The 25,841-nt window shown below is 42.4% G+C and overlaps 3 protein-coding genes across 3 annotated transcripts in view; all 3 read left to right on the forward strand.

Moving 5' to 3' along the window:
* Positions 1 to 23,406, forward strand: part of LOC129860155 (zinc finger protein OZF-like) — a 34,994-nt gene extending 11,588 nt beyond the window's left edge. The window contains exons 4-5 of the mRNA XM_055930511.1: positions 7,469 to 7,678; positions 19,014 to 23,406. Of these exons, the coding sequence (XP_055786486.1) occupies positions 7,469 to 7,678; positions 19,014 to 20,182 (1,379 nt within the window). The 3' untranslated portion in view covers positions 20,183 to 23,406. The remainder of the gene's footprint in view (positions 1 to 7,468; positions 7,679 to 19,013) is intronic.
* LOC129860157 (zinc finger protein 501-like) overlaps positions 1 to 25,841 on the forward strand; it is a 188,260-nt gene that overhangs the window by 90,780 nt on the left and 71,639 nt on the right. The window lies entirely within an intron of this gene.
* The window catches only part of LOC129860173 (zinc finger protein 883-like), a 127,304-nt gene that overhangs the window by 53,855 nt on the left and 47,608 nt on the right, over positions 1 to 25,841 (forward strand). The window lies entirely within an intron of this gene.

Consider the following 25,841-nt stretch of genomic DNA (forward strand, 5'->3'; position numbering starts at 1 on the left):
GAAGTGGAGGGCCGAATGTACCCCTGCCCCAGAGATTCGGAAACATATGTTTCCATAGCCGTCGTCTCCTCTTGCGACAGGGGATACACGTGACTCCTGGGAAGTGCTACGTTTACCAGGAGATTTATCGCACAATCCCTCCGTCGATGGGGTGGTAATTGAGTTGCCTTCTTCTTACAGAAGGCGAGAGCCAAATCGGTATATTCAGAGGGGATGCGCACGGTGGAGACCTGGTCTAGGCTTTCCACTGTAGTAGCACCGATGGAAACCCCTAAACACCTCCCCGAGCACTTTCGTGACCACCCCGTGAGAGCGGTCTGTTGCCACGAAATAGTGGGGTCATGACAGGCCAACCAGGGTAGGCCCAGCACCACGGGAAACGCAGGAGAATCAATAAGGAAGAGACTTATTCTCTCCTTGTGACCCTCCTGCGTAACCATGCCCAGTGGAGCGGTGGCCTCCATAGTCGATCATTAGGGTCAGGGCTAACTATCTAGGGCGTGCACAGGGAAGGGCATATCCACAGGAACAATGGGTATCCCTAAAAATGATCTGTCAATTAAGCTGGGAATGCGGGGAAATTAATAAACAAAAACATGTGAGCAACCAGGGGCTCTGGGTGAGCCTGGTGCCGACTCACCTGGGGTGACACGAGAGTGCCCTGTCTGCTGCCTCGACTCCCAGAGGAACCTCCCCAGCACCGACTGGCAGTGTGCCCTCTGCGGCCACAGATGGTGCATGGAATGGCCCCGCCTCCTGTCGCCCTAAGTGCAGCACCTCCCAGCTCCATGGGCGTCGGCGCGGTGGTGATGGGGGATGGAATCGACAGACCCCGATCTGGATGTCCGCGGGTAGCCAGCACGTTATCCAGCCGGATGGACAGGTCCGCCAGCTGCTTGAATGTGAGAGTGGTGTCCCTGCAGGCCAACTCCCGACGGACGTCCTCGTGCAAACTGCACCGGTAGTGATCGATTAGGGCCTTGTCCTTCCATCATGAACTCCTGTGCGCTCCTCGTCCCCTGCCTCAGGTGCACGAGACGTTCACCCGCCGCTCTACCCTCAGGCGGGTGGTCAAAGACTGCCCGAAAGCGGCGGGTGAAATCCATAAGGCGTTGGCCCACTCCAGGGCCTTCCCTGAGAGGCAGGAGACAAGGACGGCCACGCTCTCACGGCCTGAGGGAGCCAGGTGGACGGTTGCCAGGTAGAGCTCTAGCTGGAACAAGAACCCCTGACATCCCTCCGCCGTACCATCATACTCCCTCGGGAGGGCGAGCCGGATCCCACTGGGACCAGGTGAAGGAAGGGTCATTATAGGTGAAACTGGTGGTGCTGGTGGAGACGATGGAGGAACTCCTCTCTTCCATCGCTCCATTGTGTGCAGCACGCGGTCCATGGCGCTGCCGAGATGCTGGGGAATAGAAGAGGCCTGCTGGACTCGCTCCTCGACCCCTACTGCAGGTGCACCTGCTCCTGCTGACTCCTTTTGAGGTGCGTGTTTCTGTCAAGGCTTTGGGTAACTGGTGAAAAGGAGTCAAGCGCAGGAGAGTTGAGATGCGTGGACAAGGCATTTAATACACGAAAAAACACCAGTATAGAAACAATAGAACGGTGCGTGAAATATACCGGTACCACGAATAAACGGGCGTAGATACAAAGCCCGGCAACAAAATACCAGCCGTCAGATACAGCCATCAACATAGAACAAACACGCACACATACATGTGGGAAACAGAGGGTTAAATACTGAACATGTAATGGATTGGCGATGGCTAGAAGACCGGTGACTTCGAGCGCCACCCGAACAAGGAGAGGGACCGACTTCGGCGGAAGTCGTGACAGTTCCTCTTATAGAATATTAGCTCAACAGTATTGTGGAGCTCCTGTGCCTAAATATAAACAGCACCGGCACCTTTTTCAGTCCAAGTCAAGCACTGAATTAGATAATTGAACATATAATATACACTGCTCAAAACAATAAAGGGAACACTAAAATAACACATCCTAGATCTGAATGAAATATTCTTATTAAATACTTTTTTCTTTACATAGTTGAATGTGCTGACAACAAAATCACACACAAATGATCAATGGAAATCAAATGTATCAACCCATGGAGGTCTGGATTTGGAGACCCACTCAAAATTTTAAGAGAAAAGCACACTACAGGCTGATCCAACTTTGATGTAATGTCCTTAAAACAAGTCAAAATGAGGCTCAGTAGTGTGTGTGGCCGCCACGTACCTGTATGACCTCCCTACAACACCTGGGCATGCTCCTGATGAGGTGGCGGATGGTCTCCTGAGGGATCTCCTGAGAACAGGGCTCCGGGCAGCCGAGCGGAAATGGAGGAAAACTCGCCTCCCTGCGGACCTGGCATCCTTTCACTCCCTCCTCTCTACATTTTCCTCTTCTGTCTCTGCTGCTAAAGCCACTTTCTACCACTCTAAATTCCAAGCATCTGCCTCTAACCCTAGGAAGCTCTTTGCCACCTTCTCCGCCCTCCTGAATCCTCCTCCCCCTCCCCCCCCCTCCTCCCTCTCTGCAGACGACTTCGTCAACCATTTCGAAAAGAAGGTCGACGACATCCGATCCTCGTTTGCTAAGTCAAACGACACCGCTGGTTCTGCTCACACTGCCATACCCTGTGCTCTGACCTCTTTCTCCCCTCTCTCTCCAGATGAAATCTCGCGTCTTGTGACGGCCGGCCGCCCAACAACCTGCCCGCTTGACCCTATCCCCTCCTCTCTTCTCCGGACCATTTCCGGAGACCTTCTCCCTTACCTCACCTCGCTCATCAACTCATCCTTGACCGCTGGCTACGTCCCTTCCGTCTTCAAGAGAGCGAGAGTTGCACCCCTTCTGAAAAAACCTACACTCGATCCCTCCGATGTCAACAACTACAGACCAGTATCCCTTCTTTCTTTTCTCTCAAACTCCTGAACGTGCCGTCCTTGGCCAGCTCTCCTGTTATCTCTCTCAGAATGACCTTCTTGATCCAAATCAGTCAGGTTTCAAGACTAGTCACTCAACTGAGACTGCTCTTCTCTGTATCACGGAGGCGCTCCGCACTGCTAAAGCTAACTCTCTCTCCTCTGCTCTCATCCTTCTAGACCTATCGGCTGCCTTCGATACTGTGAACCATCAGATCCTCCTCTCCACCCTCTCCGAGTTGGGCATCTCCGGCGCGGCCCACGCTTGGATTGCGTCCTACCTGACAGGTCGCTCCTACCAGGTGGCGTGGCGAGAATCTGTCTCCTCACCACGCGCTCTCACCACTGGTGTCCCCCAGGGCTCTGTTCTAGGCCCTCTCCTATTCTCGCTATACACCAAGTCACTTGGCTCTGTCATAACCTCACATGGTCTCTCCTATCATTGCTATGCAGACGACACACAATTAATCTTCTCCTTTCCCCCTTCTGATGACCAGGTGGCGAATCGCATCTCTGCATGTCTGGCAGACATATCAGTGTGGATGACGGATCACCACCTCAAGCTGAACCTCGGCAAGACGGAGCTGCTCTTCCTCCCGGGGAAGGACTGCCCGTTCCATGATCTCGCCATCACGGGTTGACAACTCCATTGTGTCCTCCTCCCAGAGCGCTAAGAACCTTGGCGTGATCCTGGACAACACCCTGTCATTCTCAACTAACATCAAGGCGGTGGCCCGTTCCTGTAGGTTCATGCTCTACAACATCCGCAGAGTACGACCCTGCCTCACACAGGAAGCGGCGCAGGTCCTAATCCAGGCACTTGTCATCTCCCGTCTGGATTACTGCAACTCGCTGTTGGCTGGGCTCCCTGCCTGTGCCATTAAACCCCTATAACTCATCCAGAACGCCGCAGCCCGTCTGGTGTTCAACCTTCCCAAGTTCTCTCACGTCACCCCGCTCCTCCGCTCTCTCCACTGGCTTCCAGTTGAAGCTCGCATCCGCTACAAGACCATGGTGCTTGCCTACGGAGCTGTGAGGGGAACGGCACCTCAGTACCTCCAGGCTCTGATCAGGCCCTACACCCAAACAAGGGCACTGCGTTCATCCACCTCTGGCCTGCTCGCCTCCCTACCACTGAGGAAGTACAGTTCCCGCTCAGCCCAGTCAAAACTGTTCGCTGCTCTGGCACCCCAATGGTGGAACAAACTCCCTCACGACGCCAGGACAGCGGAGTCAATCACCACCTTCCGGAGACACCTGAAACCCCACCTCTTCAAGGAATACCTAGGATAGGATAAAGCAATCCTTCTGCCCCCCCCCCCCCCCCCCCCTTAAAAGATTTAGATGCACTATTGTAAAGTGGCTGTTCCACTGGATGTCATAAGGTGAATGCACCAATTTGTAAGTCGCTCTGGATAAGAGCGTCTGCTAAATGACTTAAATGTAAATGTAATGTAAATGTAAATGGATCTCCTCCCAGACCTGGACTAAAGCATCCGCCAACTCCTGGACAGTCTGTGGTGCAACGTGGTGTTGGTGGATGGAGCGAGACATGATGTCCAAGATGTGCTCAATTGGATTCAGTTCTGGGGAACGGGCGGGCCAGTCCATAGCATCAATGACTTCCTCTTGCAGGAACTGCTGACACACTCCAGCCACATGAGGTCTAGCATTGTCTTGCATTAGGAGGAACCCAGGGCCAACCGCACCAGCAAATGGTCTCACAAGGGGTCTGAGGATCTCATCTCGGTACCTAATGGCAGTCAGGCTACCTCTGGCGAGCACATGGAGGGCTGTGCGGACCCCCAAAGAAATGCCACCCCACACCATGACTGACCCACCGCCAAACCGGTCATGCTGGAGGATGTTGCAGGCAGCAGAACGTTCTCCACGGCGTCTCCAGACTGTCACATCTGTCACATGTGCTCAGTATGAACCTGCTTTCATCTGTGAAGAGCACAGATGGCGAATTTGCCAATCTTGGTGTTCTCTGGCAAATGCCAAACGTCCTGCACGGTGTTGGGCTGTAAGCACAACCCCCACCTGTGGGCGTCGGGCCCTCATTACCACCCTCATGGAGTCTGTTTCTGACCGTTTGAGCAGACACATGCACATTTGTGGCCTGCTGGAGGTCATTTTGCAGGGCTCTGGCAGTGCTCCTCCTTGCACAAAGGCGGAGGTAGCGGTCCTGCTGCTGGTTTGTTGCCCTCCTACGGCCTCCACATCTCCTGATGTACTGGCCTGTCTCCTGGTAGCGCCTCCATGCTCTGGACACTACGCTGACAGACACAGCAAATCTTCTTGCCACAGCTCGCATTGATGTGCAATCCTGGATGAGCTGCACTACCTGAGCCACTTGTGGGTTGTAGACTCCGTCTCATGCTACCACTAGAGTGAAAACACTGGCAGCATTCAAAAGTGACCAAAACATCAGCCAGGAAGCATAGGAACTGAGAAGTGGTCTGTGGTCACCACCTGCAGAACCACTCCTTTATTGGGGGTGTCTTGCTAATTGCCTATAATTTCCACCTGTTGTCTATTCCATTTGCACAACAGCATGTGAAATGTATTGTCAATCAGTGTTGCTTCCTAAGTGGACAGTTTGATTTCACAGAAGTGTGATTGACTTGGAGTTACATTGTGTTTAACTTCTTGTCAATATGGGGGCGCTGTTTCACCAGTGGAAAAAATAGTGGCCAAATTAAACTGCCTCGTACTCAATTCTTGCTCGTACAATATGCATATTATTATTACTATTGGATAGAAAACACTATCTAGTTTCTAAAACCGTTTGAATTATTTCTCTGAGTGAAACAGAACTCATTCTGTAGCACTTTTCCTGTCAGGGAGTGAGATTTCAGAAATCCAGGTCCCTGTTCTGAGATCAGTTTATAAGTCCCCATGCAAGCTATGAGGGTACATGCACTGCATACCCCTTCCTCTAGATGTCAGTAAGCGGTGAGACTTTGAATGGAGTCGATTGCGCAATCTGGGACCTTATATTAGACCGTGGAACAGGAAGTACCGTTCTTTTCAACGGTGCGCTTGGCGCATGAAGACATCAGAATGGCGTCCTGCAAACGCTTTCGTTTTAGTATTTCTATATCTCCGGTCATGTTTTTATTCGTTATAGGTGTTAAAGACATCATAAGGTAGTTAATTTAAACCGACTTATAGCAGTTTATTGCGATTTTCTGGGATTTCTTTGACGCGCTTCCATTTGTTGGGCACCTCTCCAGTGGGTGGCTAACATTTAGCGGCTAATTCGACTGGACAAGAGGACATCTTTCAGACAAAAGATGATTGTTTTGATGAAAGGACACCTTGCCCAAGATTCGGATTGAAGCTCACCTAATAGTAAGCAGTCTTTATGCTGTTAATTAATTGTTCTGTTGTTAAAAGTAAAATGCATGAGACGCCATTTCTTGCAGTATAGCATTGCGTTATCGCAGCCTGTACTGCGCAGTAAGGTTAATTTTAAAAATGTAATTCAGCGATTGCATTAAGAACTAATTTGTCTTTCATATGCTGTCCACCCTGTATTTTTTTTGTCAAGTTTATGATTATTTATTGATTAGACTAGGTGACTCTCCAAGATAGCGCCCGAAATTTTCTGGGGAGCTTGGCAACTTTTCTCATTGTATAAGCACTATTTGTGCTGCTAAATATGGACATTTTCGAACAAACTCTATATGCATTGTGTAATATGATGTTACAGGACTGTCATCTGAAGAATTCTGAGAAGGTTAGTGAAAAAATTATAATTTTGGTGGTGAATACGTTATCGCTATGTTTGGTTGGAATCAATGCTGTTGTTTGGTTTGCTACTCTGCTAAGCTAATATAACGTTATATTGTGTTTTCGCTGTAAAACATTTAGAACATCTGAAATATTGTCTGGATTCACAAGATCTGTGTCTTTCAATTGCTGTACGCTGTGTATTTTTAAGAAATGTTTAATGATGAGTAATTAGGTAATACACGTTGCTCTGTGTAGTTATTCTAGTCGATTTGTGATGGTGGCTGCAATGGTAAACTATGATTTATACCTGAAATATGCACATTTTTCTAACAAACCATATGCTATACAATAAATATGTTATCAGACTGTCATCTGAGGTTGTTTCTTGGTTAGTGGCTATTTAAATCTTTATTTGGCCGAATTTGTGATAGCTACTGATGCAGTAAGAAAATGGTGGAGTAAAAAAAAAAATTGTCTTTTGCTAACGTGGTTAGCTAATAGATTTACATATTTTGTCTTCCCTGTAAAACATTTTATTTTATTCACAAGATCTGTATCTTTCATTTGGTGTCTTAGACCTGTGATTTCATGAACATTTTATTATATGATATCCCTGTGACTTTAGGCTAGGCTATGCTAGTCAGCTTATGTGATGCGGGGGCTCCCGGATCCGGGTTTGGTAGGCGTTAGAGGTTAAGTGTTCCCTTTATTTTTTTGAGCAGTGTATTTTTAGAGAATAAAGTGCCAGAACTGTCAAGACAATAACTCTTTGTGTCTGTTTCTCATTGTTACTACAGGACTAGAATTAAGTCTGAGGCCGGTAACATCAACAGTGAGGACAAACCCACAGTCACTGGGTCCTGATTGTGACAGTGGGGCCCAGTTTGCACTGCAGGATCCAGAGATGGCATCAGTGAAGCTGGAAGACTGCAGACAAACACTGGAGCTGAATGTCAACATTAAAGATGAAGAAGAGGAGGAGAAGATTGGGGCATCTGTTAATCATGGTAAGAGTGTCGTGGAAAATCATCTCAGAAATATAACGCTTTATCAGAACTTGTGAAATCAAAACATGCTTTTATTTACAATAGTATAACCATCTCGAATGTCCCACGGAACCCCCACTCCCAGAGCACTGGTTCGCTCTTTATACCCAAATAGCATATGAGTCCACCCCATATGCAAATAAACATACTTCCCCTAATTCTTCAACATCATTATCTTTTTAGTTCAGGCTTCCTGCTTGTTCACACATACTAACGCCCATCATCTGCTTTCAGTTAAATTATAATAGTGGTCAGACTATCTTAGTGTGTCAACAAACTCCTTTTCCCCTCCCTTCACCACTAAATCAATGCACTCTTTGTGCCCCTCCTATCCTATCTATGTATCTGGTCTATGTATCTGGTCTATGTCTCACTTAAATGGAATCAGCAGACTATGTGTTTCTTGTTCATTAGTGTCCAGCCACCCCAGGCATATTTCTCTGGTATGTATGCTTTTCTAGTGGAATGGGTAGACTATAAATCTAGTGTGTCAAAACACCCTGGCACCAACATGTCTGGTCAATCTGTCAACACAATGGAGAATCTACAAGGGTCAGAGGGTCAGAACGTCCCCCAGTAGATTTCCATTACCACGGTCTCATGATCTATGTCAACATGTGGCTCGTTACTCCAATGTTCAGCTATCTTTTATATTTATATGTTATCCATGTATCTTATGTTACTACTACACCATCTGCTAATCTTTGGTTTCCTGTATTTACCAGAATGGCAAATGCACTCACATCTGCCTTCTTATACTATTTACCTGTCTATTGTTTAATAGTGTGATATCTACCTACATATGTCACTTACTCCTACATAATCCCTCCTCTTGAGGGTAATTAACCTCAAAAACCATACTAAAAATGACATATAAAGAGTAGATATCAATACCAACAATTGACTAAAACATTATCAAAATAAAGCTTACAAATCACTTGTACCAAACATCTCCAATGTGAAATAGGAGTAAAAGATCCAATCAGAAACATTATAAAAAATAAAAATAATACAATGAATATAATAAAAAATGGAATATTAGAAAATCAAAGACCTACATGCAGTTACAAAAGAAAATTGACATAACATCATTCTAAATTTAAGCATTTCAACATGATCCTCCTTGCAGACATGAATTTGGGAATACAGCATATACAGGTAGACCATCCTTACGAAAATCATGGCAAGCATAACCACCTCCAGGAACTACTCTATATAAACAGTTTGGATTCCCAAAGGGGCAGTCCAAAGGTCCACCGACCACATTACAAGGCTTTCCATACTTATTTGTATACTTGCCTGGGCTACCCGGTACAGGATCAATCACCACAGGAGGGTCATCTCTCCTTACTGACATCTATTTAACTGTTGTCTGATCCACAATTGACTTTACCAGGGGTATAACACAACAAATGCAATACCCAAAGCCAACAACCCTCCTCCCAACATGATGGTCATCTTAGCAAACATAACTCCCCACTTTCCTAACGCTAGATCCAACCAAACTCATACATGAGTCTAAACATTTTCATTACATTTACATCAGCATTAGCCTTTACTTCTGCTCGCAATCCTTTGAGTTTGGCCATAGCAATATTGTGAATAAAGGTGCAACAGTCATCCCCAAACATGACACAAACTCCACCCTTCTCCACTAAGAGCCAATTAAGTATAGTTAATGAATCCCTGTTGGTTATAGCCAATAAAATTAATCCACTCTAAGTTCTAATTTGGTGTTATCCACAAAAATATAGATTCAAATCCTGATTTAACCTCATCTCTGGCCTTGAAATCCCTAGGTAGACCTCTAAGCAGTCCAATTGCATTAAGGTATACCTCAGGATCCTTCTCATAAGCCCTTTTAACTCTAGGTTTTACATAGTCATCATGGGGTGATTTAATAATCGTAACCTATTTAATTGCTCTAAGGCACAAAGACCAATCCATCCATCAGGCAATACATTCAACAGTTAGTTTTTTCCACACATCCAGAAACTATCAGCAATACCTCTGTCTTGAATTTTCAACATAGTAAGAGATGGCGCAACCTGAGTTATGTAACTACACAACCCTTTTCTATTCATAATCAACCCTTTATCATTACTTTTACGAACTCCCACATTCTCTAACACCCAAATAGTATCACATTCTACAGTGGTGTTTCCTACATCAATTCCTTCGGTGTTATGGCTGTAAAAACATTCATATTTTCCTTTAACCACAGTACCTCTGTCTAATTGAGTTACATTTAATTCAGTTCTAATATTATAGGCAACACAATCATTGTCTCCCATCATGGTCTCATTCAACATAGTTTTACCCCTAGTGCTTACCCAGAGCAATTCTACATTTTATGTCACACAAGGGAATAGAATACTTTCTATTGGTACAATAGTCATTTTTCCAACTTACACAGTTTAAATGATGCTGGTTCAGAGACTATTAAAAGATCAGACAAAGGTGATTTTCTTCACAAAATACAATTGTCCATTCTGTGTCTGTTTGCCATATACTTAGCCCATTCGTATCACTCCTTCTTCACTACTTCTTCTCATGTGGTTCTGATTCTGATATATCTAATTCTGTTGCTTTTTCAATGTTCTTATCTTGAGGTAGATCATTAGAGTTTATCAGAAAGTTTCAAATATCAGTCTAAACTCTCCTGACTGATGTCTCAGGTTGCTTTGTTGGCACGGTGGTCTGCTTGGTAAGGGCAGTCGATGTCATCTAGTGGTAGCTACTGTGGTCGTCACAGCAGCCGCCACCCTTGTTGTTGTCACAGGTTCTTCCTGTTCATGTGCAGGGGTAGGATCAATCTTAATGACAGTGGTGCTACTCCCTTCGGTCACTGTTGTTCTTGTTATTTCAACTATTAATTCTTCACCTTCAACTGGTTCAATCTGATTCATGATGAGCACCCTCTCGTCTTTTTCTTTGATTAATGTCAGGTCACATCCTTTCGGATCCCAAACGACTTGTCCCTTTGTTTGGTGATATGTCCATCCACAGAGTGCAATCTCCGATAAGGGTTTGATCCTTATGATTGAGATAGACTTCAGTTCTCCTACTTCTGTTATAAATTGAGGTGGAACATAGATTCTAACCTTGTCAGTCTTTTTGGATTGTTCGACTGATTCCATTCTTCTCTTCCTGCTCCCACAATACATCTTGATTGTGCATTAGTCTGTTGTTTCTATACTAGCATTCACTGTTACTTCTGTTATGTCAATATCATTATTTATTTTTATTTTTTTTAACATCAATTGTCTGTAAAGGAGGCCATTCAAAAGTTTAAAAGTCAATTGTGGGGTAATCCCCATTTTCTTCAGCTTGCGAGACTTTTCCTCCTCTTTCTTCACCTGAGGCTCCCTCCTCAGGCCGGACTTAGCTTCCATCTGGAAGGGTTTCAATTTTAGGGAAGAAACGTTCTTATTCTGTTCCTTGTGAGGCCTCTCCTCCTCTTCTGGGTGCATTAGTCGGTGCACGTGTCATATTTTGGCTTTCACTTGATTTACTGTTTTCTTGGCTCCTCCCTGGCGTCTCAATCGTTTCTGCTGCTCCTGCTCCCTCCAGGCTCCCTCCTGGTGAATCAGCATCCTCTGTGTCCTCATCTCTATGTGGTTGTATCCTTCTCTCTGTTAAGACTCAGCTGCAGCGGTTCAGATGGTACCACGTCTGGCTTCTTTTCACTTGGACGGCCGTTCTTGTTGCTTTGGCTACCTCATAGGGTCCATCTCTCCTCGGTTGATCCCACTTCCTCCGGATCCCTCCAACGTGGACTAGATCTCCTGGTATCACTGGGAGAGGTCCTTCTGGTCCCCTTGGATCATCAGACGCAGAACCTCTCATCCTGGTTCAGGTTTCTGCCTACTTTCTGTGAAGCATTCATACTTAGAGACTTATGGCCTCTGTTCTATGATTGCACCATACATCCTCTTACTTCCATCACTCATCAAACAAAAAACAGACATTCCAGCTGAAGCTGGCGAACCCCTCTCCTTCTGGTTTCCTAAACATAAGACTTGGAAAACAACAGACAAAACATAACAGCATTGACAATGTTATGTGTTATGCATAAATATATTCATGCAAACTGAAATCTGAGACCATGACAATTCCCACTCTCTATTTTCCTGACTCTATCCCTCCGGGATACTTTTCTGCTGGACTCCACAAAAATAAAAGCCCTAAAAAGCTTCCTCATGCTTCCACCCAGTCTTCCCCTTTCGGCCACAGGTTCTGAGAGGTGTTCCCAAATCATGTCATTTTTACTTAGTTTCCCATCTGCTCCATTTCAACTGATAATCATGTGCATAACCTACAATTAACATTCTCTCTTCTTGAATTAATTCAACACTGTATATGCTTTCATATCAATCCATTTAACATGTTTGTTTAGAGTATAATATTCTATCATCCATTCTCTTTCACATGATGTATTAAAAATAAAACAAGTAGCCTCCAAACTCAACCCAGTATGTCTATAGTGGAATCTAATCTCTCTCTCTCTTTCTCTCTCTGATTCCACATCCTCTGTCATGGTGTTTTCAAGCTCACCCATTATTCAGCTGGACCTTACTTCTCGTGAGACTTATGCACCCACCAAAGAGACATGAAGAACTTTACCACTGCAGTGTTGTAAGAAGTATACCACCAGCCTGGTGTATCTTGATGTACACTCAGTCTCCAGAATGCAGCCCAAGCCCTTCCATTTCTGGCTGTTTTTTCCTGAGGACATACACACTAACACATGGGTTATTTCCTGACAACATTAGCAAGATCACTAAATCTTAATTTTTAATAACAGCCCTATGTAACCATTCTGCCTCATACCTGGCCTCCTGCCACAGAAATATTCAATGATAGTCAAATGATGTTCCCTACATCAACTGCTGTACACTAACATGTAATCAGTCAAATGTCTTCCAGTTGGATTAATATCCAATCCTATCAAAACTAAGTAATACGTTTCTTAAACTTTTGCTCTAGTGTTCAAAATGCCACCACTTATTCTTTTTACCATATCTTTAGATATGTGAATTGTTCTATTTACTTTAGAATTGTCCCTATATTTTACACAGCCAGCTGTCTTTCCTTTTCTGTGAATTATCTCTATTATTATACATAGTTTCTAGAAATAACACCCCTTCACTACCATTACCTTCATTTATGAGTCCCCTAACCCATAACAGCCATTGTTTAATACATCCTTAAGTCAATTTATATATCATTTATATCAGTATCAGTCCCTCCTCAGGAACATATACACAACCTTATGTTCCTCAAAACAAAAATAAATTGACCAAACGAGAAAAAGAGAAAAAAAAAATATAATTACACATTTGCAATAAATTTCCACTATTCGTAATGTAATTAAACCTGGAGAAAACGTCCATCTGTTTCATTCTATGCCCATGTTATTATTGGTCTCTTTCTTCTTCATTCTTGGGTAACATCGCACAACAGACTATCTTTTTATTCAATTAAACATTAGATTTTATCATTCCAATTCCAATGACATTATAAAACAAAAAATAAAAAATAAAAAACCTTTAATCTAATATTCTGTAAGTTTTGTCAACCACCTTGTCTCAGGATTAGTTTCCAGAGCTTCCCTTGGCCTATTAAATTGAAACAATTCTATATCTAAATAACTAAACAGGTATTTCTTAAATACATTTTCCAACCCAATATTCAGGATAACAGTCCTTAGTGTTTACTTTAACTCAAATTTGACCGTATCTATTCAATACACAACATCCCTTTAATAATTAACATTTATACTAAACACTTTAAATGCCAGTATTATCTATTTTCCAATAGCCCCGTTGTCTCAGTTTTTCTCTCATTTGTGGCCTGATAATAAAAAGATCAGTACCCCAATCCTTTAAGTCATTACTCTCCCTGGCCCATATCATTTCAGCATGTCTTTTTTTAGATACAGTTCACAGGTCATCAGACACAGTTGTCCCTCACTGTTCAGTCGGTTAGGGTGGGTTTGATCTCCACACCCACTTGTGGTGATATTCTCTCCCATGCCTTAAAGCATTCTGACGTCACCTTCTTATGATAACTCCCTTATTCCACCAGTGTTCTCTCAGATGAATTACAGATGATGTATTTATCAACAAAAACCCTCACAAACCCACACTCCAATAAACCCGTTGGAATAACTTTCAACACTTTTTATATGCATAATGAACAAAACACATTTGTGTATTTACCCAAAGACCATAACCCCAAGGAACTGATAGTTTTACCTATGAACCCATGTTATATCAAAAATTAAAATAAACCTATTCGAATAACTTATTCAATTTAAGGGTACAACTCTTCATAATTTTCCCAGAGACATAATAGATTTTCAAAGTAATTATACAGTTTGAATAGAGTCTGGTGTCTTAAACATTTTATAAGTAAATCCCACCTGTTCCAACAATTTCTAGTAAAAGGTGATCAGTCTTTCACAGGAAATTCCTAGGATTCAGGGCATTTTGACACCATTAATATGTTTCCACTCCCCCTTTCTTTAGGAGCAACTTAAATACATTTTTCAAAAACATGTTCATCCTTTTGCATACCCAATTTGAAACTGAATTGGAAAAAACCCTTCCAATATATCTACTAATGCATATTCATTCCCAGTACATGGTGTACTCACTAGTGAACCATAAGCTAATAATAGCAAAGGAACTGTACTCACTCATCCAGAACTCCATGTTTTAGCCTTATCCAGATATTGTTATTTTTAAAGCGGCTGACTTTAACTGCTTTCCACAGTAATGCAGTCTCCAATGACATTGTTGACCAGAGAAGATTAAAACCCCCTTTTTTTTTTTTTTTCTTATTCTTTCTGGAAAAGAAAGTGTACATATCGTTAATATTCACAATGTTACCTTTTAGTCAGCAAACCAATAATTTTACTTATCCATAGATTTTATTCTAAAGTGTCTTTAACAGTTCCAGAGAATTGTGGTATAGAATGTCTAACAATTAAAATTCCATCGTTACTCTACTAGATGTCAAGTCAAACGTGATCTAATACTTCTCCTTGACCACATATAAACTGTAATCTCTATGAAACACTCATTGTTCGCTCAGACTATACATCGACAAGTAAAAAATGCCATTCTCACTAACCTCAAACCAATTAGTTGTTTGTTATTTTGACAAGGATATAAACTCTTGTATAGCGGCATTTCCTTCTACCGCACTAAGTTCTAATGTCACATTACACTAATTTTCCCATACCCGATATACCTATATCCAGAACAGAGAGCTATTTTCTTATTGGTTCTTAGATCTTGTCAATAGTTCTGCCAATCACCCGCACGTCTGCGAGGACTAGAGGAACCACACACACAACCCCATCGCAATGTATTTTCTGATGATAGAATGTTGACATCAGAACGCCTGCAAATCGAGCTTCACATTTTGGTCCCATGTGACTGTTTAATTCCCTTGTCCTATTTATCCTGTTTATCAGGTAATAGTGTCCTTCTCTCCCTATTCTATGAAAACAGTCATTTTGTTGTCATGCCACTAATTATTTATTTATTTTTCCTAAATATTCCCATGTTATTATTCACCTTTTATTTACTATTTTTCCAAGGTAGAGCGAATCCCCTTTCCAATTAAAAATGCATTTGTCACATCACTTAATTTCTCTTCTCAAACCACGCTCTATATAGTACAGACATTATTTCTGAATACTACAGATGACTTAATGTCTTATTCTAGTACAATACTTCAAATATCACTGTGTTTTTCCCTTTACAGATATCATTATTTATTCATTTTATAATTCTAATCAATTTTATGATTACATTTACATTACATTTAAGTCATTTAGCAAATGCTCTTATCCAGAGCGACTTACAAATTGGAAAGTTCATACATATTCATCCTGGTCCCCCGTGGGAATTTAACCCTCAACCCTGGCGTTGCAAGCACCATGCTCTACCAACTGAGTCACACAGGTCCACTGCCCGCTCCGTTAAGATCTCTATCTAACGTCTTACTTTTACCTTTATTAATTTATTTTGTCTATACTTTCTTACCTCTCCCCTATATTCTTATTATTTCATTGTCTTTTATCCCATTTTACTGTTTAATTCCCGATTCACGGTTTTAGTGAAACAAACCTCTCATATTCTGGTCTCTGTCCTTCAGGCTATTTTTAGACCGCAGTCTCTGTGGGTACATAGTGATCGACGGCCTGTTTTTTTCCTCTTCCTTTGTTACACCGTTCGTGAATCCTTAATCTGTCCTGAATTTCACTATTTATCACTATTTATCTTAACAAACCTAGATTCGTTTTTAACTTTATAGTATAATTTCAGTTTATTTTAAACGTTCTTTCCTTTTATATACTATTCGTGCCTCAGTTTAATACCCCTTTAACACCTATTGTATTTTTACAATGCTCTTTTAACACATTATCACGTCAATTTTTATCGTTATTTATAACTTATTTTGCCCAATATTTTTTCCCGATTTTGTTCCTCTTCCCTGTGAGAGTTAGATGCACTCTCCTTCTCAAATTACACTCAGTTAACTGTCAGAGAGGCTTGCGCATGCCTCTTCCTACCAGCAGTTGGTCACAGACACACACACAACCCAACCTGTCCTTTCTTTCTTCCTAATGTTCTATCTCTACACAGATCTACTCATTTCTTACAACATTATCATTCATCCTTTTATGTTTCATCCGTTCATTCAATCCCTTTGTTTTTACCTCAAAACAACTCAGTTCTTTATTGACTTAATCCCTTTCTTCAACATAAGCCTAGGCTAATAGGATTTCTACGATATGACGAGAGACTACTGTCTAATCGGATCAGCTTGTCTTCATATCCTATTCAAACCCCCAATACTGATCTTTACTTCTATTATTAAAGTAGTATTGTGGCGTGACCTACTGAATTACAAAACCCTGTTAGCTAGACAGAGCGTTTTTTTATTCGCAGGATTTCTTTTGCATTTGAACGCCGCACAATCGGGCAAACGTTTTTTCTACAACCTAATATTTATAAGCTACTTTTGCAGTTGAACGCCGCACAATCGGGCTAACGTTTTTCCTGCCTTCTAAATATTCATCCGTTCAGTCCCCCGTTCTGGGGCGGTAGCCATGAAGTATTTATTTACTAAATATCCACCCAATCAGACCTCTTTAAAAATGTTCCTTTTTTAAAGAGCGGTGGCTTTCTAACTACTTATTTATGCAGTTCTCTGTTATCTTTAGAGCCGTTATTCATAAGTAACCTGTCCAAGCATTCCTTCTACTAATTTTATTGAAGAGGTATCACAGGATTTTCTACCTACATTATCTGTTTTTACCGTATGGGCTGTCCCACATTATAGCCAGCCATCTCAGCCAGATGGCGCAAAAACAAGCACATCATTTAAACTACACATTCGAACGGTCTAATCAGAACGAGCGCATGCTCCACTAAACACCTAACACAAGCAAAGTTCACATCGCCTATTCACTCATTCTCTATACATGCACATGCATTTATATTTAATACAATTCCCCAAATTACACATACATGCAAATTTATTTGAATTCAAAAGTTCTTTCGTTTTTACTGGTTTCTTTTTAGGAAATTTGAAAGAGAGACTTACATGGCGCCCCTCTCGCTGAGACAGGATCTCTGAAGCAATCCATACAAACATTTCAACTATGTAAGAACAAGCTTACCTTTTTATAGTTGTGGCCATAGTGTTTGCAAGATTGTCCAAAGAAACTATCTCCAGCCCTGATCGCCATTCCTCAGTCCCTGTCCCTCCTGGCTCAGCTCGCCAAATATGTTGTGGAAAATCATCTCAGAAATATAACGCTTTATCAGAACTTGTGAAATCAAAACATGCTTTTATTTACAATAGTATAACCATCTCGAATGTCCCACGGAACCCCCACTCCCAGAGCACTGGTTCGCTCTTTATACCCAAATAGCATATGAGTCCACCCCATATGCAAATAAACATACTTCCCCTAATTCTTCAACATCATTATCTTTTTAGTTCAGGCTTCCTGCTTGTTCACACATACTAACGCCCATCATCTGCTTTCAGTTAAATTATAATAGTGGTCAGACTCTCTATCTTAGTGTGTCAACAAACTCCTTTTCCCCTCCCTTCACCACTAAATCAATGCACTCTTTGTGCCCCCCCTATCCTATCTATGTATCTGGTCTATGTCTCACTTAAATGGAATCAGCAGACTATGTGTTTCTTGTTCATTAGTGTCCAGCCACCCCAGGCATATTTCTCTGGTATGTATGCTTTTCTAGTGGAATGGGTAGACTATAAATCTAGTGTGTCAAAACACCCTGGCACCAACATGTCTGGTCAATCTGTCAACACAATGGAGAATCTACAAGGGTCAGAGGGTCAGAACGTCCCCCAGTAGATTTCCATTACCACGGTCTCATGATCTATGTCAACATGTGGCTCGTTACTCCAATGTTCAGCTATCTTTTATATTTATATGTTATCCATGTATCTTATGTTACTACTACACCATCTGCTAATCGTTGGTTTCCTGTATTTACCAGAATGGCAAATGCACTCACATCTGCCTTCTTATACTATTTACCTGTCTATTGTTTAATAGTGTGATATCTACCTACATATGTCACTTACTCCTACAAGAGCAGGTTCTATCTAACTAAGTTTGTTGTTCATTCCAACTTCCCACTGTGTATGAAAAGTTGCAGTAGAACTGTTTCATGATGAACTGTTTCAATGAGAAGGTATATGTTATTTCATGCTACTGACACTTGCATGGTTTGACACCAGTATTGCCAGCATTTGTTTTATTAACTGAGCTATCTGGAGTGCTCAGAGAGTAGACTAAAGTAGTGAAGTAGACAAACTGCCAGTTTTAAAGTTCTATGAAGTGAGTCTGTGTAGTTACTAACCCTTGTGATAGTGAGTGGAGGATGATACGCCCCTTTTTAGCTTTCATCTCTTACCCACTTTTAGAATAGTTTTATTCCCCTGTATTGTACAGCCTACTGATATGAATACATATGTCACCCGGTACAGACAGAAGAGGACCGGCCACCCCTTTGAGCCTGGTTCCTCTCTGTTTCTTCCAAGGTTCCTGCTTTCTAGGGAGTTTTTCGTGGCCACTGTGCTTCTACACCTGCATTGCTTGCTCTTTGGGGATTTCGGGTTGGTTTCTGTAAAGGACTTTGTTACAACTTATGTAAAAAGGGCTTCATAATATACATTTGACTGACATGTATATCACACCAACTGACTGGTTTTTCTGATATTGTTCACACAGGAGACGATGTTGAGACATTCTCTACATCCAGAGAGCATCAGCAGGAAGATCACAGAGCAAAGAGGTCTCACCACTGCCCACATTGTGAGGAGATTTTCCCATTTCTATCAAAGCTAAAAATACACCTAAAAATACACACAGGAGAAAAGCTTTACTCCTGCTCTGAATGTGGAAAATGCTTCAAAACGTCAACTGCGCTAAAAGTTCATCATGGAACACACACAGGAGAGAAGCCTTACTTCTGCTCTGACTGTGGAAAGAGTTTCTCTTGGCCAAGCCACCTAAAACAACATGAACGTATACACACAGGAGAGAAGCCTTACTTCTGCTCTGACTGTGGAGAGAGTTTCTCTCATCAGGACACCTTAAAAAGACATGAACATATACACACAGGAGAGAAGCCTTACTCCTGCTCTGACTGTGGAGAGAGTTTCTCTCATCGGGACACCTTAAAACGACATGAACATATACACACAGGAGAGAAGCCTTACTCCTGCTCTGACTGTGGAAAGAGGTTCTCTCATCGGAACACCTTAAAACGACATGAACATATACACACAGGAGAGAAGCCTTACTCCTGCTCTGACTGTGGAAAGAGTTTCTCTCGACCAAGCAACCTAAAACAACATGAACATATACACACAGGAGATAAGCCTTACTCCTGCTCTGAATGTGGGGTGAGTTTCTCTCAACTGGTCACCTTAAAAAAACATGAACGTATACACACAGGAGAGAAACCTTACTCCTGCTCTGAATGTGGAAAATGCTTCAAAACATCAACTGCACTAAAAGTTCATCAGAGAACACACACAGGAGAGAAGCCTTACTTCTGCTCTGACTGTGGAAAGAGTTTCTCTTGGCCAAGCCACCTAAAACAACATGAACGTATACACACAGGAGAGAAGCCTTACTTCTGCTCTGACTGTGGAAAGAGTTTCTCTCAGCCAGGCCACCTAAAACAACATGAACGTATACACACAGGAGAGAAGCCTTACTTCTGCTCTGACTGTGGAAAGAGTTTCTCTCGGCCAAGCCACCTAAAACAACATGAACGTATACACACAGGAGAGAAGCCTTACTTCTGCTCTGACTGTGGAAAGAGTTTCTCTCGGCCAAGCCACCTAAAACAACATGAACGTATACACACAGGAGAGAAGCCTTACTCCTGATCTGACTGTGGTGCGAGTTTCTCTCTACTGAGCACCTTAAAAAAACATGAACGTATACACACAGGAGAGAAGCCTTACTTCTGCCCTGACTGTGGAAAGAGTTTCTCTCAACTGGGCACCTTAAAACAACATGAACGTATACACAAAAGAGAGAAGCCTTACTCCTTTTTGGACTGTGGGGCAAGTTTCTCTCGTCCGGACACCTTAAAACGATCTGAACATATACACACACTGGAGAGAAGCCTTACTCCTGCTCTGACTGGGAAGTGTTTCTCTTGAATGTGCCATTTAAAAAGACACCAAGGGAAACAAGAGAGGAGCCTTACCACTGATCTGACTGTAGAAAATGTTAAAACACCAGCTGAGCTTAAAGGTCATTAGAGAAAAGACAAAGGAGAGAAGCCTTTTTAAAAAAAAAAAATTATTTAACCTTTATTTAACCAGGTAGGCAAATTGAGAACACGTTCTCATTTACAATTGCGACCTGGCCAAGATAAAGCAAAGCAGTTCAACACATACAACAACACATAGTTACACATGGAGTAGAACAAAGGAGAAGCCTTACTTCTGCCCTCAATGTGGCAAGAGTTTTTTCCAATTGGGCAATGTAGAAACACACCAACGGATACACACTTGAGAGAAGCCTTATCACTGCACTGACTGTGGGAAGAGATTCTACAGATTGGGCCATTTAAAAAGACACCAATGTTTACATAAAGGAGAGAAGCCTCATCAGTTCTCTCAGACCAGCTAAGATTAGACACTCCACTTAATTCTCATGTCATTAAATAACTGGCAACGTTGAATTGGATCAAATGAAGAAAGTGTAGAACACTATTGTAATCCTATAGTTTCTCACTGTGAGAGAACTGTGTAGAGGAAAGGGAGCGTTAAAGAATGTTAGCCTCTCTTTACTGATCAGTGTGCACCTTGTCAGTTTTGGTGTGAGAGAATAAAGTAGACGGCACACGTCAAACGTTTGATTCATGACCCTATGTCCGGATGATGTGTGCATGCCCATATTTGGGCATTCCGGTCAGGACATCCTGGCGGGAAGTGATCACGTGGTTATGCCCATATATGGGCATCCTGGTCCTGTTCTCACGCCTTAGTGAGTGCGGCAATATTTATATGATGCCTTTGAAGTTGTCATGATGATTGATGTCCAAGGACCTCTTTGAACTGGGGAGATGAACATTTCAAAGAGTTTGAACCCCCAGAACACTAAACAAGATTTTTTAAATCAGCATGGATTTAGTGATCGGTGGCAAAGCAGTGATGACTGTAACAACGGAAACAGGACCTCAGTTAAAACCATAGAGAAAGGGCCAAGTATCAAGCCACTATATACGATGCGCCAAAAAAGCGGTTTCTAAGTGTGTATAGAACCCAAATACCGCCCGCAACTGCTCTGAAAGATCAAGTGCTGATGTCTAATGGACTTCAATGGGGGTATCGGTTTGATTACCTGGCCTGTAGAGTGAACCTCTATACGGTAGCCGAAGGAGAAGAATATACAGACCAGACTTTAGGAGTGGACTACGGGCTTGAAGACTGGATGGTTTTTCGCAAGGTTGTGTGTCCCGAACTGAGCCTTATCACCAAGGGGTATAGCTTGTTCACGGGCTACGAGACCCGTTGGGAAGGTGCCCCTGACTCCTCAGGAAGAATATTTCACAGGGTGAAAATACAAAGAAAGAATGGACTTCTATGTGGCTACGTGGAGTTCTATATCAGCAACGAGGAAACCCGCAACCAAAACATTCGTGATGGTGGCCTGACTGGGGATTTTAGGTTGCGCATTCTTATTCCTTTTAAAATTTGGGATCTAATGGAATTGAAAATGTTACAGCTGTTGGACGCTCTCTTTGTACAGAGCCAACAGCGGCAGAGCATTGTTCATGTAAAGAAGTGCATATTGTATACGAATCCTGAGGATTATGATTCAAAGGAGCCCCAAGAAGGTACATCCTCAGAAGGGACAGCCTCCGAAGAAAACTAAGTACGCGGCTGCGTTAACCACGCCCTGATACCCAAAGGACTGGTTCAACAATAAAAGGAGTGCCCTTAAAGCCTCCGGTTCTTCATTTCATCATACACCATGGATATTCATACAACATACCAGGACTCCGATACGACATGGGGGCCAGACCCTAAGGCCTCTATGCCTCGCAGCCCGACATTCTACTCCCCCCTGGCGAGACCCACGACACCCCCTACATTTACACAGCCTGAGGATGTGTTTGATGGGGTAGTCAGTACTATTTTTGTGGACACCATCGAGGCCTCTGTAGCCACACTTTTAGACGTGGTGATTGGAGAATATATAAGAGAAACATGCATCGGTTGTGAGATCAATCAACCCAGCCAGCGCGTCATCCGTGCTTATACGACCCGCCAAGATACTACTTCTTCAACCATTTTGAGGAGCTGGTGAAAAGACTGTGGTCCTGCAGGTTTATACCATCGCTGGTCAGAGCCCTAGAGTCTATGGGTCTTGTGCCGTCTATCCCCAGAGTTTACGGGGTAACCGAGGCATTCCTACATGAACTGAAGGAGGCAATCTACGTCCACGAGAAACTCAAAGAAATCCGACACACCCTGGTGGACGACAATAAATACCGGGAAGCTGTGGTGGCTGATGTGATGACTTTCTGGCTCAATAAACCCCAAGAGACCGAGTGACATTTTGTTATTTAGTTGTAAAGCAATGGGTAACTATGTGTCTACGATGTTAGAGAGAATAAATAAAATTCTTCTTTTGAGAGAACTTACAAATGTTATGCATCAGATTATTGAAAATAAAGTGAACAATGTATCGTTCTACACGACACACAATGCCTGGGTTAATGAAGAGCGTGTGCTGAAAATGGAACAAATCATGAATCATGTACGACATACGGGCGAGAGTCTGCAATGGACACAACTGGTATCACGTCTTGTGGATGATTTTGAAGTACTAGAAACAACTTTGTCTAAGATTTTACTTTATTTGTTTGAAACACCATTTAATTGTAACGTGTATCATATTTGTTGTCCGATATATAAGCATATAAACGTGTGTATTTAAAAATTCAGCGACACAAGCCTGTAAATCTAAACCAAATATACAGGGTGTTGCATGCTGTGATCGTTGAGAAAACTGGGACATGTATCCTGCAAAGAATCCTGAATTGTCTGTATACGTAATACTTGATGCATAAAATAAAAATTCTAAAATGAAAGTGAAATGTTGTCGTTATTTGAAAGTGTCTCATTAACGTTATTGTCCCTCAGCGAGGCAAGAAGGATGGCGGAGCAGATGTTGAAAAACATTTATTATAATCCCTCTAACCCCGGGTCTTATGGGGGTAAAGAGCATTTCCAGAGAGCTATAGCCGAAGAAACAGGTAGCCTGTTAAGCGATGCTAAAGTGAATGAGTCAGAGCAGGATGCATTAGGATGCATCAGAGCAGGATGCATTAACTCTCCATAAACCTGTAAGAAAACAATTTCCAAGGAATAGAGTTTTTTTTCTACGCATCCCTTGTCCCAATTTCAGGCGGATCTATGTGACATGCAGGCCCTTGCAGATAAAAATGATGGAAATCGCTACATGCTAACGGTTATAGATATTTTCTCTAAAATAGCATTTGTAAGGGGCTTAAAAAAATAAGAGCGGGGCAGAGGTGACCCGGGCCTTTGACTATCTTGAAGGATGGAGGAGCCCCCAAGAAAGTGCAGACTGATGGCGGAAAATAATTTTTTTATAATACTTTTCAGAAACTCATGAAGAAGCACAATATCGTACATTTTGCTACAGGCTCGGATTTGAAAGCTTCAGTTGTTGAACGCTTTAACAGAACTCTGAAGGAGCGGATGTGGAGATATTTTACAGCTCACAACACGCATAGATATATCGATATAGTTCAAGATTTAGTGAAGGGATACAACAGCAGTTACCATAAGAGTATACGTATGAAGCCCTCCGAGGTCTCTTCTGAAAACTCTTTTCAAGTCTTTAAAAATCTGTATGGTTTGTTCCCCTTTTGTCGTAAGAAAAAAATAAAAATTCTATTCATAGTGGGGGACTTGGTGCATATATCCAAGCTGAGGGGTGTTTTTGACAAAAAATATGAGCAAGGTTACAGCGATGAGTTGTTCACCGTTACCGAGTGTCTGCCACGCATACCCCCGGTCTACAAGTTAAAAGATTATGACGGGGAGCTTATAGAGGGATCTTTTTATGAGAAGGAATTACAGAAGGTACAGTTGGGTAAAGACAAAGCCTTTCACGTGGAGGAGATTCTAGATCAAAAGAGAGAAAAGGGTCAAAAATGGGTGCTGAGAAGTGGTCTGTGGTCACCACCTGCAGAATCACTCCTTTATTGGGGGTGTCTTGCTAATAGCCTATAATTTCCACCTTTTGTCTATTCCATTTGCACAACAGCATGTGAAATTTATTGTCAATCAGTGTTGCTTCCTAAGTGGACGGTTTGATTTCACAGAAGTGTGATTGACTTGGAGTTACATTGTGTTGTTTAAGTGTTCCCTTTATTTTTTTGAGCAGTGTACTAACGTTAGCCAGTAAACCGCCTAACTTCTGGGTAGTTTCAGGATAGCTTCTGGCTAGCTTCTGGCTAGCTTCTGGTTAGCTTCTGGCTAGCTTCTGGTTAGCTTCTGGCTAGCTTCTGGTTAGCTTCTGGCTAGCTTCAATTGTGAATTTTCAGATTTGAGGTAAATAATACTTTTTTTTCTGTAATTGGTGAGGCGGGTTGCAGGAAAGCTTTTTGTAGTTGAGTTCTTGGATAATAAAATATATAAAAGATATGCGAAGAAAGGTGTAAATATATATATATACAGGACACGACAATACGAGGACAAAATAGCGTCTGAACTGCTATGCCATCTTGGAAGCCAACAATAATGATGTAGTTGTTGTATTTATTTTGGATCCCCATTAGCTTTCAGTAGAAAACAAGATACTGCAGTTGCAGTGGGCTAAGGAATGAAAACACTGGAGAATTTTAAAAACATTGCCTGGTCTGATGAATCCCTGTTCTTGCTGTTTCACGCTGATGGGAGGAAACCACGAGTACAACATTGCAGGCTGGTGGTGGTGGTATGATGGTGTGTTTTCATGCCACATATTGGGCCCATTGATAAAAGTGGAGCAACGTTTGTGTAAAGATCATTGCCAATCAGGTGCATCCCTTCATGGTGGCAGTGTATCCATGTGCAAATAGATTTTTTTCAGCAGGATTACGCCACAAGGCTTGTCCAGAACTGATTCCAAGAACATGACAGGGAATTCAGCTTAATGCAGTGGCCTGCCGAGTCACCAGATCTCAATCCAATTGTGCATCTGTGGGAGGAGATGGATCAAGCTATTCGGAATAGAGACCCACTCCCAGCCAACTTGACACAATTGTGGGAAGCATTGGAGTCAACATGGGCCAGCATCCATGTGGAACGTTCTCAACACCTTGTAGAGTCCATACCCCGACTAATTGAGGCTGTTCTGAGGACAAAAGGAGGTATAACTCAATATTAGGAAGGCGTTCCTAATGTTTTGTGTATATCAGATAAAGATGTTGTGGTGATCACTTTTCAGCATTAGTTTGGGTGGATTATTTTATATTACTAAACAATTTTGTTTAATGATTAACAGGCTATGAAT

The sequence above is a fragment of the Salvelinus fontinalis genome, chromosome 7, assembly GCF_029448725.1.
Source record: "Salvelinus fontinalis isolate EN_2023a chromosome 7, ASM2944872v1, whole genome shotgun sequence".
Lineage (NCBI taxonomy): Eukaryota > Metazoa > Chordata > Actinopteri > Salmoniformes > Salmonidae > Salvelinus > Salvelinus fontinalis.